Genomic DNA, 16,703 nt, shown 5'->3' with positions numbered 1-16,703 from the left:
TGATGGCTCAGCAGTAAAGAATCTGCCTGCAACACAGGAAACACGGATTTGATATCTGGATCAGGAAGATCCCTTGGAGAAGGAAATGGCAACCCACTCAAGTATTCTTGCATGGAGAATCCCACGGACAGAGGAGCCTGGAGGGCTACAGTCCATGGGTTGGTTGCAAGAGTCAGACACGACTTAGGGACTAAACCACCATCACCACCAATAAATCCTGTAAACTATTACTCAAACATGAAGGAGAACATCCTCCCCACCCTCAAAGATACACCCAAAAAACAACACTGAGAGAATCTGACACTGGCAGACCAGCCCTAAAAGTACTATCCATACTACAGGGAGTCCTTTAGGCTGAAAGGAAAGGGCACTAGAGAGTAACATGAGTCCACATGAAGAATTAAAGAGCACTGGTAAAGGCAATCATACAAGTAAATGCCAACAACAAAATAAAAGTATTGTTATTTCTGTATCTTTCTCCTTTGAGTTTAAAGATAAAGCAAGGATTATAAATGTGCTGATGGGCATACAGTGTATCAAGATGTAATTTGTATGACGAGCTAGCACACAGAAGGGGTTAGAAAATAGTTATACAGAGGAGCAAAGTTTTTGTTGCACTCCTGAAATTAAGTTGATATCAACCTTGACTGGATAAATTAAGAAATTAATTGCAACATCCATGGAAAGGGACACCATACAAAACAGTGAAGTAGGAAGCTCTAGGGTTTGGTCCCTCCCCTAAAACAACCAGTAAACTAGGAAAAAAATGATCAGAGTAAACTATTTTGGAACTTCTGCAACCTGACTGGCGCTAATGACAACCAGGAAAGAGCCCAATGAAGGGAGACCCCGATATTTAGTAAGGGGATGACGTGCCCAGAACAGCTACCGGCCCTTTTTCCTCAGCCCCGCCGCAGCTGTGGGGCAGTGGCCCACGTCCTGGGAGCAGCTGGTGGGTGGTAGAGCAGACAGTGGGGACCCTGTCTTCTAACTCTGGGTTATAAGGTTCAGTCAGCGTGCTTGGAGAGTGCAGCCCTGTGGGGCCTGAGCATACATCTGCCCTGATTTCTGCCCTCAGGCGCCAGCAGCTTTCCCCCACTGCATCCAACAGGTGACTTATAGGGACAGGAACACCTTTTTGTCTGTCCCTTTTTGGAGCCAGACATTTAAGGAAATCTTTCTCAGGTTACCAGCTAATCACAGAGACAACAGAACAGAAACTTCAGTGACCACACAAGAGGAAATACATGCTTTGTAAAAATAGCTGGGAAAAGGCACAAATGGACAGGCTCTCAATAAGCAAAGATCAGTGATTTCACAGGAGTGGGAGAATCTTATCTCCAGAGTCAACAGACTATAATATTCAGAATACCTAATTCTCAACAAAGAATTACAAAGCATACAAAGAAACAGGAAAGTGTGTCAAGGAAGAAAAGAATTTGACAGAAAGTACCCTTGAGAAATCCCAGACATTGGAATCACTGGTTAAAAATGTTAAATGAGCTCAAGGAAAAAAAATGAACACAGAACTGAAAGAAATAAGGAAAACAACGGATAAACACAGCGAGAATATCAATAACGTAACAGAAATTATAAAAAGGAACCAAACAGAAACTTCAGAGCTGAAAAGCACAATAACTGGAAAAGTTCACCAGAGGGGTTCAACCTCAGATTTGAGCAGGCAGAAGAATCAATAAACTTGAAGCTAAAGACAACCAAAATTCTCCAATCTGAGCAGAACAAAAAAAAGGACTAGATGGCTTCATTGATGAATTCTACCTAACATTAAAACAAGAATTAACACCCTAACACCTAAGCAATTCAAAAAGCACCTAAGACAACTTCAAGGAGGAAAGAACAGTCTTTTCAACGCACGAGGCTGGTACAGCTGGATAACCACAGGCAAAAGAATGACACTGTACTCACCTCACACAATACACAAAAACTAACTGGAAATGAGTCAAAGACCTAATTTAAGATTTTAAGCCATAAAACTTGGGTTGAATAATGGATTTTTAGACATGCCACCGAAAGCACAAATAACAACAAAAACGTGTTAAACTGGATAGGATCAAAATTAAAAACACTTTATATATCAAAGGACACTATCAAGAATACAAAAAGCAAACCCAACAAATTGGGGTAAAAATATTTGCAAATCACACATCTGATAAGAGATTAGTATCTAGACTATCACATAAAGAACTCTTACAACTCATAGTAAAAAGACACAATCCAATTTCAGTTCCGTTCAGTCACTCAGTCTCATCCGACTCTTTGTGATCTCACAGACTGCAGGATGCCAGGCTTCCCTACCCAACACCAACTCCCAGAGCTTGCTCAAACTCATGTCCATTGAGTCAGTGATGCCATCCAACCATCTCATCTTCTGTCGTCCCTTTCGCCTCCCGCCTTCAATCTTTCCCAACATCAGGGGCTTTTCCAATGAGTCCGTTCTTCGCATCAGGTGGCCAAAGTGTTGGAGTTTCAGCACCAGCATCAGTCCTTCCGATTGAATATTCAGGACTGATTTCCTTTAGGATTGACTGGTTGGATCTCCTTGCAGTCCAAGGGACTCTCAAGAGTCTTCTCCAACACCACAGTTTAAAAGTATCAATTCTTCAGTGCTCAGCTTTCTTTATAGTCCAACTCTCACATCCATACATGACTACTGGAAAAACCATAGCCTTGACTAGACGGACCTTTGTTGGCAAAGTAATGTCTCTGCTTTGTAATATGCTGTCTAGGTTGGTCATAGCTTTTCTTTCAAGGAGCCAAGTGCGTCTTTTAATTTCATAGCTGCAGTAACCATCTGCAGTGATTTTGGAACCCAAAAGATAGTCTCACTGTTTCCATTGTTTCCCCATCTATTTGCCATCAAGTGATGAGACCAGATGCCATGATCTTAGTTTTCTGAATGTTGAGTTTTAACTCCCCAGGTTGGTAGGTGCCTAGTATGCTACTGGAGATCAGTGGAGAAATAACTCCAGAAAGAATGAAAAGACAGAGCCAAAGCAAGACCACCACCCATTTGTGGATGTGACTGGTGATGGAAGTAAAGTCTGATATTATAAAAAGCAATATTGCATAGGAACCTGGAATGTTAGGTCCATGAATCAAGGCAAATTGGAAGTGGTCAAACAGGAGACGGCAAGAGTGAATATCGACATTTTAGGAATCAGTGAATTAAAATGGACTAGAATGGGTGAATTTAACTCAGATGACCATTTTACCTACTACTGTGGGCAAGAATCCCTTAGAAGAAATGGAGTAGCCATCACAGTCAACAAAAGAGTCTGAAATGCAGTACTTTGTTGCAATCTCAAAAACGACAGAATGATCTCTGTTCCTTTCCAAGGCAAACCATTCAATATCACAATAATCCAAGTCTATGCCCCAACCAGTAATGCTGAAGAAGCTGAAGTTGAACAGTTCTATGAAGACCTTCAAGACCTCCTAGAACTAACACTCGGAAAAGATGTCCTTTTCATTATACAGGACTGGAAAGCAACCCAATTTAAAAACGGGCAAAGATTTCTCCAAAGAAGCTCTACAGGACTTCCCTGGCCGCCCACTGGTTAAGAATCTGTGCTGTCTCTGCACTAGGCACAGGTCTGATCCCTGGTCAGGAAACGAAGATTCTGCATGCCGTGCAGTGGTGAGACCAAAAGAAAAAAACGAGGCTATACAAGTAGCCAGCGAGCACAAGAAAGGAAGGTTAATAACATTAGTCATCAAGGGAATGCAATTCATAATCACAATTACACACCACTTTACACCCACTGGATGAGTAGAATCAAAAAGGGACAATGGACGGCAGTGGTAAGGATGTGGAGAAATCAAAACCCTCACATGTGGTTAGTGGGAATATAGCCACTTTGGAAAACAGTTTGGTAATTGCTCAAAAGTTAAACAGAGTTACTATGTGGCCCAGCGAATTTCATTTCTAGGCATATGCCTGAGAATTAACATGTCTACACACAATCTTGTACATGAATGTTTACAGTAGCATCACTCACAATAGCCGAAGGTAGAAACAACTTAAATGACCACCAACTGATGAATGGATTAGTAAAATGGAGCTTATCCATACAATGGTATATTATTGCCAATAGAAAGAAATGAAATACTGAGACATGTGTTTCAGTATAAACCTTGAAAACATTATGCTAAAGTAAAAGAAGCCAGTTACAAAGACCATATGATTCCTCTTATAATACCTGTAAGAAATCTATAAAAATATAAAGCAGAGTGGTGGTTGCCTACAGCTGGAAGGATTGGGAGAAATGGAGAGTGACTAGTTAGTAATGGGTTCAGGGTTTCTTTCAGGAATGATGAAAATGTTCTGGAATGTGTCATGATGTGGACAACTTTGTGAACATACTGAAACCACTAAATGTTGATTTTATGATACATGAATTACCTCAATTACAACAGAAGCAACAACAACAAAAATAAACACACCGAAAGATTAGAAAACAGCTAGTCACCATCTTTCATTTCTGTTTAAGTGGTTTTATAAAATAGGTATTTGTCTGTTGTCTTTCAGAAGGGAGGAATGAGAAAAATACCAGGAGTAATTCTTCATCTAAGCTTGGAGGGAGAGAGATCCCAAGTGGAAAATTAACTGACGGTAACCACAGAGGAGACGAAAACATGAGCTTAATGAGCTCCCGCAACACAGAGCCTGGAGACTGGCTTGAGGTCGAGAACCACTTCTCTTGGTTGCCCTGCAGTGAGGTACCTTTGGTCCTCTTAAAGCTGTCATGTTTATACTCCAGACCTTCCACAGCTGACACCGAATGGCTTCTGGGCAACCCCTTCTTTACAGATCTCTTTGAAGGAGAAATCATTTCCTGGTTGAAGAGATTTCTTCGAACTTTGGTTACTTCTGAAAGCATTAAAAAAAGAAAAAGTAAAACATTATCATTAATAAATGCCACACATGAGAAAAGAAAGATATCCAAAACAGAGAATCTGCTTGAGGAAACTATTTTACAGACTGACTGCTATTATATATTTACATTTAGTAATAGATTTCCTTAAATAGTACACTCACATGGTATATCAAAACTACTCTTATAAATTTAATTTAAACCCAACCTTCTGGGAATACACGGAAGGCCCACATCACTTAAATTAGAAAAGATTTCATTTTTCTTCTTTTGAGTATTTTACTAGTTTGCTGGGTAACAGTAGCCCCACCCTATCCAGGGTTTCACTTTCCAAGGTTTCAGTTATCCACAGCCAATTACGCACTGAAAATATCGAATGAAAAATCCTAGAAATAAACAATTCATAAGGATTAAAGTTGTGTGCCTTTCTGAATAGCATGATAAAATCTCATGCCATTCTGCTCTGTCCCACTCAAAACATAAATCATCCCGTTAGTCACTGAGTAGCCATCTGGGTTATCAGATCAACTATCGCAATATGTAGCAGTGCTGTGTTCAGGTAACCCTTATTTCACCCAAATATCTCTTGAGCCCCAAAGCACAAAGTAGTGATGCTGGCAATTGGCATATGCCGAAAAGAAGTTGCAAAGTGCTTTCTTTAAATGAAAAGTTTCTCCACTTAAGGAAAGAAAAAAAAATTATATGCTGAGGTTGCTATGATTTATGATTAAGAATGAATCATCTGTGAAATGGTGAAGGAAAAAGTCATGCTAGTTTTGCTGTCACATCTCAAACTGCAAAAATTATGCATGAAAGTGTTTAGTTAGGATTGAAGAGGCATTAAACTTGTACAAGATATTTTGAGAGCAAGGGACCAAATGCATGTTAACTTTTGTTATGACTACTCTATTTTATAAGGTATTAATTCCTACCGTGCCTAATTTATAAGTTAAATTTTATCCTAGGCATGTATGTATGTGCATGCTAAGTTGCTTCAGTTATGTCCAGTTCTTTGTGACCCCACGGACTGTAGCCCACTAGGCTCCTCTGTCTATGGGATTCTCCAGGCAAGAATACTAGAGTGGGTTGCCATGCCCTCCTCTAGGGTATCTTCCTGACCCAGGGATCAAACCCACATCTCTTATGTCTCCTACATTGGCAGGCAAGTTCTTTACCACTAGTGCCACCTGGAAAGCTCCAGGTGTGTATAGGAAAAAACATATATAGGGTTTGGTACTATCTGAAGTTTCAGGTGTCCTCTGTGGATACTGGAATGTATACCCTGTGGTTAAGGGGGAACTCTGTGTGTATGTGTATGTGTGTATGTATGTGTGTGTGTGTGTGTGTGTGTGTGTGTGTGTGTGTGTGTGTGTGTGTGTGTGTGTGTTAGTCGCTCAGTTTTGTCTGACTCTTTGTGACCCCATGGACTGTACCCCACCAGACTTCACTGTCTGGAATTCTCCAGGCATGATACTAGAGTGGGTTGCCATGCCCTTCTCCAGGGGATCTTCCTGACCCAGGGATCGAACCTGGGTCTCCTGCATTGCAGGCAGATTCTTTACTGTCTGAGCCATCAGGGTGGACAAGGGGGAACTACTATATTTGAAATCCTCTTCCTAACTCCAGAGCATAAGAATTAGTAAAAAAAAAAAAAGCTTAAGAGTTAAGAAATACTTGACAAGGTGAGCGGGATGGCATCTTAAACTTAAGCAAGATGGCCTAGTGGATTATACTCAAAAATTCACTCAGGGTAAAAAAAATTCTAAGACCAGGTTTCCCTGGTGGCTCAACATTAAAAAATCCACCTGCCAATGTAGGAGACACAGGTTTGATACCTGATCTGGGAAGATCCCACATGAGGCAGAGCAAATAAAACACTGTGCCTCAACTATTGAGTCTGTGCTCTAGAGCCTGCGAGCCGCAACTACTGAAGCCCAAGTGCCCTCTAGAGCCCGTGCTCCACAAGAGAAGCCACCGGAATGAGAAGCCTACACGCCGCAGCTAGATAGTAGACGCTGCTTGCCACAACTAGAGGGAGCTGTGCACAGTGACGAAGATGCAGCACAGCCAAAAATAAAACTAAATAAAATTATCTTAAAAAAAATTTCTAAGAGCAAGTCATTTAAATAAAAACCAAATAAACCAGGATTCACAAACTGGGAGAAGCCTCTTTGTTTACCCATCAACAACATAAACATTATCAATAATACACAAAGTTTCCAAAAAGTGTTTCTCTATCTCCATTATGAAAGCCTCTGTGACCTGCCTTAGGCTGTTCTATGAAATTAATCTGTGATCTGACAGCCAAATTTGATCTGTTACTTTCTGTTTTTCCCAAGTTTTAGAAAAGTTTAATATCGATAGAAAATTTCGAAAAGGAATACAATAAACAGAATCATCACTAAAATTTATCAACTGTGGACATTCGTTTTCTCTCTCGTCCTCTCTCTACGTTTATACAATTGCCCATCCCAAAACGCTGCGACGTGACCTGCAGACATCACAACTCTGCAGTTTCCTGTGCTTCAGCAGGTATCTCCAAAGAACAAGGGCACACTACCTATCCCACCCTCTCTCATTACTCAGCAACATCCTTCACAGCTTTTCTGCCCTAAATTTAAGCAGGGGTCGTGTGGTGCATGAATGTCACACCTAAACTCCTTTTATCTAAACTAGTTCTGCTGCCTCTTTTCTTTTGGGGATTTCATGTGAATGGCATTTAAAAATATATGTATATTTCAGCCAGTTATTTTACAAAATGCAGTATTTTGAGACCATGTGAACATCTTAGTCTCCTAGCACACAGACATGTTTCATTAGCTGATAATTATACCAAACTATGTATTATATATACTGCAACATGTAGTTGCAACATGCAACTACAAAGCTATATACTTATATATACTACAAAACTATATATACTACATGTAACTACAAAGCTATATACTATATATACTACAAAACTATATATACTACATGCAACTACAAAGCTATATACTATATATACTACAAAACTATATATACTACACGTAACTACAAAACTATATATACTACATGCAGCTGCTTAAATATATGTAATCAAAATAAATTTGTCATTGGCTGTAACAAGGAAACAAAAGCATACCTTGTACTGTGTCTTTCACTGGGAGAGGAGGCTGCTGCTGAAGGGTAGGGTGAGAATTCTCCTGAAAGATGTGAAAATCCAATAAGAAAACTTCAATAGGTACTCATTTAAAAGAATAGGAATTCCACATACAAAAAAACCCCTTTGATCCTTGCAATTTCACTTGTAGGAATCTGTAACAGAAACAGTTGTAAAATGGACAAAAACAGGGTCTGGGAATATACACAACAAACTGCCATCGGTGACTACTTCTGAAGAATGGATGGTGAAGAAGTACTAACATTTAACTTCATATAATTTCTATTTTTTTAAAATTGCATTTATTTTATATTTTGGCTGCATGGCAGATGGGATCTTACCCATCTGACCAGGGGTTGAATTTGCAACCCCTGTGGTGGAACTTTGGGGTCTGAACAACTGGACCACCAGGGAAGTCCCTAATTTCAATTTTTAAACAATGTTTCTGTATACCTTTTATAACTAAAATATAAGGGAAACTCCATTAGAGGATGGGTATGCTCTGAGGAACGTCTCCATATACAACTGCTATTTGGGGACTTCTCTGGCGGTCCAGTGCTTAAGACAACTCCTCACCTCCACTGCAGGGGGCTTGGGCTCCGTCCCTCGTCAGGGAATTAACTGAGATCCCACATGCCATGTGGTGTTGCCAAAAAACAAAAAAAATTCTTGCTATTTATTTGCTATTACAGTAGAGGATTCAAGTACCCAAGATCAAATGGCATCTAAATGAGAGAACTGTTTTTAAAGATTTTCTTGGTTTTTTTTCAAGTATGCCACTGTAATCACCGAAGAAGGAAAGTCATAGTACAGCAAAAACTTAACAAATGATACTCTTTAACCAAAATCGAATCCTGATCACATAAACCTGGTCTTAAAGAAATACACTTTCTAGGCCAATCTGAAACACAAGTTTTCAGAACGGAGACCTATCATATAGAATCTTCTGACAGAGATGATCTGACACTTTGGACTTCACACTCTCCAAACAAAATCTAAGATTTGAATTTTATTCACTTATATGTATTAAGGTATACTAAGAAAGTGAACAGACTTCCTTGGTGGTAAAAAACCCGCCTGCCAAATGCAGGAGACGCAGGTTTAATCCTTGGGTCGGGAAGATCCCTTGGAAGAAAAAATGGCAACGCACTTCAGTATTCTTGCCTGGGAAAATCCCATGGACAGAGAAGCATGGAGGGCTATAGTCCATGGCATCGCAATAGAGTCAGACATGAATTTTTAGCGCCTAAACAACAACAAAGTGAACACCATTAACTCTTCAAAAGAAACCCCACCTCCTATTCTGAAGCACAGCTATAAATCTCAAACAAACCACTATTGTAATGACTAATGCTTGAAAGCTAGTTCTCCTAGAATTCTAACTCTTCTCATAATTCATGCAGTTCAAAAGTTTCAATGCATTCTTTGTCTCTCTCCTCTGAGACATTAATTCTATTTAGTAAATAGACTCCAGCTGGATTATTATTTTTTTTTGGTAACCAACAAGTCCTAAATCTACTGACACAGAAAAATAATTACCACCTGGCTTCATATGTTTTGCTTTTTAATTTGTTATTGAAGTAACACATATTCATTGAAAAGTACTTTCTGGTACACAAAGTCCTAATATGATTGCATATTACTTTTTCAATGGCCTCTTTGCTTATGTTAGTTATCATTTCATGAGTTTTCTTAACTACGTTAAAGATTTTTAGTTAACTTATCCCTAACTTTTACTAGTGTTTTTTTTCTCCCTTTAATATTACCTCACTTTTGGGAAAAACAATTAAGCTTAAACAAATTTATATGTCTTTACTCCTTAGACCACGGTTGTGGACCACACATTCATAAAAATACCTAACTTTAGTTCTGTATCCACTAACATTCATTTCTTAAAAGTGAAGATACTGCCTTTCATTCTTATTTATTGCAGCAATTCATGCCCAAAGGAACAACTCTGGCATAGCACCACTTTCTATCTCCTGGAAATGACTTACATTTTTGGTAGCTCTCTTGGCAACTTTGGGAATTTCAATTTGTCGCAGATTTTGTGAAACCTCTGCGATGCTTTTATGTCTGATTGCATTTTTCCTTTTAAAAATAGAAAGAAATAGTCAATATACACTCAATACAGGTGACAACTAGTTAGATTAGAATGGAACTAGAGTTTAAAATAAAACATTTAAATAAAAGTCAATTATCTTAAGGGTGGTCTGAACTTACAGCAAAACAAGTCAACTCCAGATTTCTAAAAGTAACAACTACAAATTTAAGTAGTTAAGAACAGTGAATAGCATCATGGAAAATAAAAAGCTAAAACCCTAAGCTTATCTCATGGAAGGCTCCTAGTTCTTGAAGACCTCATATGGACAGTCAAGAGAAGACTATGGCTACACATACATATTACACTGCATGTTCCCAAGATAATATAAAGCATGTCAGATGCTCCTTGTTAAGAACTCTTAATAATTGGCTTCTGTGATTCAGACATAAAGGCAACTATTAATTCAATAAATTATAGACAAAGACAACTGGACTTTGAGCTTAAACGTGCCCTATGCCAGGATGGTAACAGTGCAAGAAAATTCCTTTAAATCCTTGCACTTCTACCTTCTCTTCTTAGCTGATCTGGTACGAAGCTCCTCCAGTTGGTCAGATTCAGTGCCGCCAGGCAATGATCTATGAGCGTTTGATGTAAGAGGCACAGAAAGGGGTGATTTGCTCTCCTGGGTCATGGAGTCATCGCTGAAAAAATCTGCAGGAAGGACACCAGCCAGCTTCTGAGGAATCACAAATCCTAGGCTGTCGTAAAGACTTCCCAGTATCTTGGGGATTGAGTCAATATACCTGTGGAAGAGGTTGGTTAAATGTGAAACAGTCAGTCACCATTCCACCGTCTCTAATGCCCCCCTCACCTAGGATGAGAAACAGTCCTTACAATCCTACAGCTCTGAGACAATACTTATATAGTACTTGGTAAAGTAATGTAAATTTTAAATTAGTTATCAAACTTACAATTCCAAAATTTCTTCCAGAAACTTTGCTAGGTATGCTGAATCTTCAGTTAAACACACCATGCGCAGCAAATCTGTCACCTGAAGATTTTAGAAAATTACCACATGGCCTCTTCAGGGCAGCTGAAACAATCTGTATACAGCATGTCCCAGTGGCACTAAGCAGTATACTTGCCTCATCCACTACTTGCTCCAGATCCTCTACACGTTCATGTACTGAAGGGCACTGCAGACACAGCTCCAAACGAAGAAACACCTGAAGCTGGCACCTTGAGAGAAAAAAACACTCGATCATATCTACTTCGACTGTCACCTAACTAAAATGAAAATTCCTTCATTATGTAGAGATCTGTTTATAGAAGAAACAACCAAAAAATAGAAGAGCCATGGCTTTCTAAATGGCGATAGGGTTACTAGGTAAATAGGTGATGCAGACTGCACGTGGTGGTGGTGGTGGTTTGGTCGCTCAGTCGTGTCCGACTCTTTGCGACCCAATGGATCATGGCCCTCCAGGTTCCTCTGTCCATGAGATACTCCAGGTAAGAATACTAGAGTGGGTTGCCATTTCCTTCTCCAAGACTGCACATGAGAACATTACAAAAAATCAGCCACAAAAGCCTCTTCAAGCAATAGGCAATCTATTTTAAACTGATACTTTCTCAGCCATAGAAAAAAAAAAAATAATGCTATTTGCAGGAACATGAATGGACTGAGAGATTATCACACTAAGTGAAGTCAGGAAAAGAAAAACAAATATCCCATAATCACTCATATATGTAGAAACTGAAATATGACACAAAATGAACTTACCTATGAAAAAGACTCACAAATATAGAAAACTTACAATTACCAAAGGAGAAAGGAGGTGGGGAAGGGATAATTTGAGAGTTTGGGATTAGCAGATACAAACTATTATGTATAGATAAACAGTTATGTCCTAGTGTGTAGCACAGGGAACTATATTCAATATCCTATAATAAGAAGAATTTTTAAAAAATTTAAAAAATATTAAAATCAATACAAGCAAATCTTGAGAGCTCTGTTTTTGGAGTAATTGTTTAAAAGAAAAGGTAGTTAATTACTCTCTGACTTTGCCTTCTTGATCCAGTTTTCCTACATTCTGTCGAAGACTTTTGCTAGTTTTCAAGAAGTTATTTCTTACTTGATACAGGCAGTTCATCTGAAAATATAAAATTATTACATAGGAGAATATTAGTATTAATGCTTATCATTATTTCTAATTTTCACACAACTTTCTAATGCCCTAAGAAAGGAAGAACATGTTCTTTCTTTCATTTGAGTGAAAAATAGTATACTATTCTTCTTTTATATATTTTAAAAGAACATTTTTTTTAAATGTTGAAAGCATTTGAGAGCAAATGGGCATGGATACAGCAAGTCTGCAGGTTTGAACTTCCATAAAAGGAAGATTTCATTAAGTAGTGACTGAGAAGTCTAAGCAAAATACATCAACATTTTAAAGAAATGTTCCAGGTGACTCTAAAGTGCAGTCAGAGTTAACAGCTACTGGTTTAATTCATGCAGCTAACATGCAGCTCGGATGAGGACAAAGCTTCCATTTGAAGAGAAGTACATATAATTATTCCTAGTTGGCCTCTTTCCTTGATTTTCGCCTTCCCAGTGGACCATGTCCACCTTTCAAGACCTAGAACTGACTGGACTCACCATTCTCCCTCATCATTTCTAAAATGTACACTGCATAAGAGACATTTTCCAAGACACATGAGCCAGACCCAGCAACAAGTAACCAACATAGTTATGACAAATGACAACCTCCAGACTGGCTTCCTCTAATTCCTTGGTTCCCTTGGACTTCAGGAACGCTTTAATGTTTGAGATGGTGCTCCGAGCACATGAATACAGCACGGTGTCTCCTGCGGCCACAGTCTTTTGGTAATTTTCGTGTATGTGAGATAGTAGCTCTTCCTCAGTTTTAAAATCTGTGGGGGGAAAAAAGTGAAACTGATCACCAGATCCAATGGAAGGCGTTGTCTTTTATTTAAGCCAGTGGTTGTCAACTGGGAGGTTTTGCTGCTTAGGGAACATCTGGTTCTGTCTGGGCTGCCGTGACTGGTGGGGAGAGTAAGGATACCACTGGCCATCTCATGGGTGGAGGCCAGGGATGCTGTTAAACATCTTATGGTTCACAGAGGATTATCCAGTCCAAAATGTCAAAAATGCAGAGGCTGAAGTAGTGCAGAAATAGTGATTAATTTTAAGGGTTTGCACATCACGTGTACATGTTATAAATTCAAAGGTAACCAGTAACAAAGAAGAAATAAACTATACTACTTCCAAACCCATTGAAGATTATCCTTGTCCCGCTGAATTGCTGGGGCACTGTTGTGCTAGTCTATTTATGGAAAAAAGATCTAGTTCAGAAATTATGCCAATGCCACATTGCCTTGCATTACAATTAATTTGCTTTCCCATCTGCATTCCAGTATACCATAATAGCTCACAAGGATGTTCTTTCTCACTCAAACTGACCATCATCTATGATCCAGTATTTCACAGGGGAAAAAATTGTTTAGAGAAGCAGAAAACTTTTATCCCAGAATTTTCAAAAGAACTCAGAGGTGACATCACGCAATTATTGCCCAAAGTTCTTCTGCTCAACTTTGAAAAACCCCAATAGTCCAACCCTAGATTATTCACAAAACTTTTCCCTTTCTCTTTATTCACAAATATATAAAACTTATTTAACCACTTGTCCTATGGCCAGGCCACAGACCTCCTTTGTGACTTTGCTTATACTAATCCTTCATCGGGCACACGCTTCTTTTTTGTCTTTGCCTTCTAATCTCTGCTTATTCTTCAAAGTCTAACCTGGGCTCCACTGGCTTTTTAAAAGCCTTCTCAACCTGTTCTTCCCTACAATGACCTTTCCTTTCTCAACTCCTAGTACGTCTTTAATTCTAAAATGAACAAGTATTTTCAGTTGCAGACTCTTGGTTCTTATATTCATTTTACCAATTCATTGTGTACAGAGATGTGTGTATGTATACACACACACACACACACACATATATATTCATTATTATTTGTAACTGAACTTAGATCATAAATCTAAGGAGAGGAAATTATTTACTCCCCATAACACACTTGTGGACATGTAGCAGATATCTAATAAATATTCATTAAGTGAAGGATATAATTACAGCTTAAAAATATGAACGTATGGAAGAGTAAACATGAGTTTAGGCATCAAAATCCAATGGAATTAAGGAATACCTTTAGTTTTAGAACTTCTCAGTGTTCTTCCTCTGTTTTCCAATCTATCTGCTGTTCTCCCATTGGCTGTCTTTTGGATCCCTTTCTCCCCAGCTGTGTCTGGACTGCCATCTGGATGTAATTTCTGAGCCTTTACATTCAGTCTTGCAACATTCAGCATCTTTAAGGAACGGCACATGGTATTCATCTTCTTCCTCACTGGAGTGCGAGGGACACCTACCAAAACAACATCATGGGAAGAAAAGTAAAATAACTTACTTCCGTGGGATCAAGAACTACTTTAATTCAGATTAAATATTCTGCAAAAGAATACTGAGATGAAGTATATCCCTTCAGAATGATCTGAATTGGGTAATTCTTGCTACAAATAGGGTGGAAAGCGCTCTTTTAACTGAAGTTTAGGAGCTAAATATCTCAACATAATTGGATGATTTTTACCTCTAATGCCAAACAGACAACAGACAAAATGCCAAACAGACTCATTTTGGTGTTACCCAATAGTCACAGAGTTGCAATGAAACTCTTTTGAAAGGCAATCCAGCAGTCTACACCCAGAGCTCCCTTTTCCTCACTTTTTGATACAGTAACTTGTTCATGGAAATGTATACCAAGGAAATCACTCAGAGGATAAATCACATACATGATATACACTACAGTATTTACCATGGTAAAACCTGAAAACAATCTACATGTTCAGCAACATAAGGAATTTGCCAATTTTTTAAGCAATGAGATAGAACAGTAACTAAAAAAAAACAAAGGAACAGACAAGCAAGTATCTATATGCAGCACACAAAGTTGCCATTTAAATTTCTGTTACAACTAAAACCAAAAATGGTTTAGTCATTAAGAAGGTAGGATTGTGGGTGACTTTTAAAATCACTGTTGTACTAATGTGATTATTTTCAGATGTGAAATAGAAGAACTTGACCTTTATTCAGTTACCATTTCAACTTCATTTTAGGGAATATCAATCTTTTAAAACATACAGTGTTGGGACCTGCCTGGTGGTCCAGTGGCTAAGACTTGGCACTCCCAATGCAGGGGGCCCGTGTTCCATCCCTGGTCAGGGAATTGGATCCCACATGCCACAACTAAGAGCCGGCTCAGACAAATAAATAATATTTACAACATACAGTGTCAAAAAAGACTGTAAGAAATAGCCTATCTACATGCTTACGTTTCTTTCTGCTGTCTTCCTGATTGGATACACTGTATTCTTCACGAGACTTTCTCTGGTAGAGCTCAGAGAGGCCCCGGGTCAAGTCACTCTCAGTTTTGGAAGGCTCCTCCTTAGTAGATGAGGCAGCCTGAAGTAACCTGTGAGTAAGTCAAGATGTCAAGCATAAAGGTGACATTCTGATTTTCCAAAATGCTTTAAAAACAAAGCGACAACAATATTCATTATCCTTTTAAAAGCTACTCAAAAGAGGTCCCCACAAGGAAAAATGTCCCTCTTATCATTTATGATTTGAGTAAATTCAGGGACAGAAGTTACCTGTTCACAAAACCATTAATGTATTAGGGCATCCAGTATTGACTTTATACACACACACACACACACACACACACACACACACACACACAATTTATTTATTTATTTTTGGCTGTGCTGGGTCCTCCTTGTTGCGTGGGTTCTTCTCTACTTGTGGTAGGTAGGCAGGCTTCTCACTGCGGTGGCTTCTCTTGCTGTGAAGCACAGGCTCTAGGCGCTTGGGCTTTCAGTGGCTGCGGCACACAGTCTCAGTGGTTGCAGCTCCCAGGCTCTAGAGCACAGGCTCAGTAGCTGTGGGCACACGGGCTTAGCTGCTCCATGGCATATGGGATCTTCCCCAATAAGGGATCAAACCCATGTTTCCTGCATTGGCAGGTGGATTCTTTACCACTGAGCCACCTGGGAAGCCCCAATATTGACTTTCATTAATAAGATTCTTCATATCCTAGGGTTCATGTCTAATTATGGCAACTATTTCACTCACTTATGGGCTTCCATAGTCTTTACCCAATGTCCATACATTAAAGTACACGATGATGTAATACCGTGTAGTGAGTATCAGAGTAACTTTTGAATAAGTCTTTCGCACTCTAGTAAACTAATTTGGGACTGATGAGCAGGGAAGGAAGTAGAGCAGGGGAGATTAGCTATTAACTGCTTTACCACCAAGAGCTAAATTACAGTCACTAAGGAAATAATGAAAATAGCACAACTTTCAAAATGTATAATTTCTATTACATTATTTTCTATTATCTAATATCATCTGATTTAAAAGTAGGAGAAAGTTATGATGCCATTAGTTGAATTAGTTCATACAAGCAGCAGGTCTGAAAAAGCCTAATTCTCCCTAAGTGTGTTGGTATTTCCTTAATAGTGAGAAAGGTTTGCTTTTTTCTCCCTGT

At 38.9% G+C, this 16,703-nt stretch overlaps 1 protein-coding gene across 1 annotated transcript in view; it reads right to left on the bottom strand.

Moving 5' to 3' along the window:
• The window catches only part of TICRR (TOPBP1 interacting checkpoint and replication regulator), a 41,902-nt gene that overhangs the window by 11,495 nt on the left and 13,704 nt on the right, over positions 1 to 16,703 (bottom strand). The window contains exons 6-15 of the mRNA XM_055556801.1: positions 15,487 to 15,626; positions 14,307 to 14,522; positions 12,846 to 13,012; positions 12,134 to 12,231; positions 11,227 to 11,320; positions 11,053 to 11,132; positions 10,648 to 10,884; positions 10,035 to 10,128; positions 8,020 to 8,080; positions 4,745 to 4,891 (exon numbers count right to left, since the gene is read on the bottom strand). Coding sequence (XP_055412776.1) covers positions 4,745 to 4,891; positions 8,020 to 8,080; positions 10,035 to 10,128; positions 10,648 to 10,884; positions 11,053 to 11,132; positions 11,227 to 11,320; positions 12,134 to 12,231; positions 12,846 to 13,012; positions 14,307 to 14,522; positions 15,487 to 15,626 — 1,334 coding nt within the window. The remainder of the gene's footprint in view (positions 1 to 4,744; positions 4,892 to 8,019; positions 8,081 to 10,034; positions 10,129 to 10,647; positions 10,885 to 11,052; positions 11,133 to 11,226; positions 11,321 to 12,133; positions 12,232 to 12,845; positions 13,013 to 14,306; positions 14,523 to 15,486; positions 15,627 to 16,703) is intronic.

The sequence above is a fragment of the Bubalus kerabau genome, chromosome 19 (assembly GCF_029407905.1).
Source record: "Bubalus kerabau isolate K-KA32 ecotype Philippines breed swamp buffalo chromosome 19, PCC_UOA_SB_1v2, whole genome shotgun sequence".
NCBI lineage: Eukaryota > Metazoa > Chordata > Mammalia > Artiodactyla > Bovidae > Bubalus > Bubalus kerabau.
The sequence above is the reverse complement of the archived record's forward strand: the minus strand, read 5'-3'. Positions and strand labels throughout refer to the sequence as shown.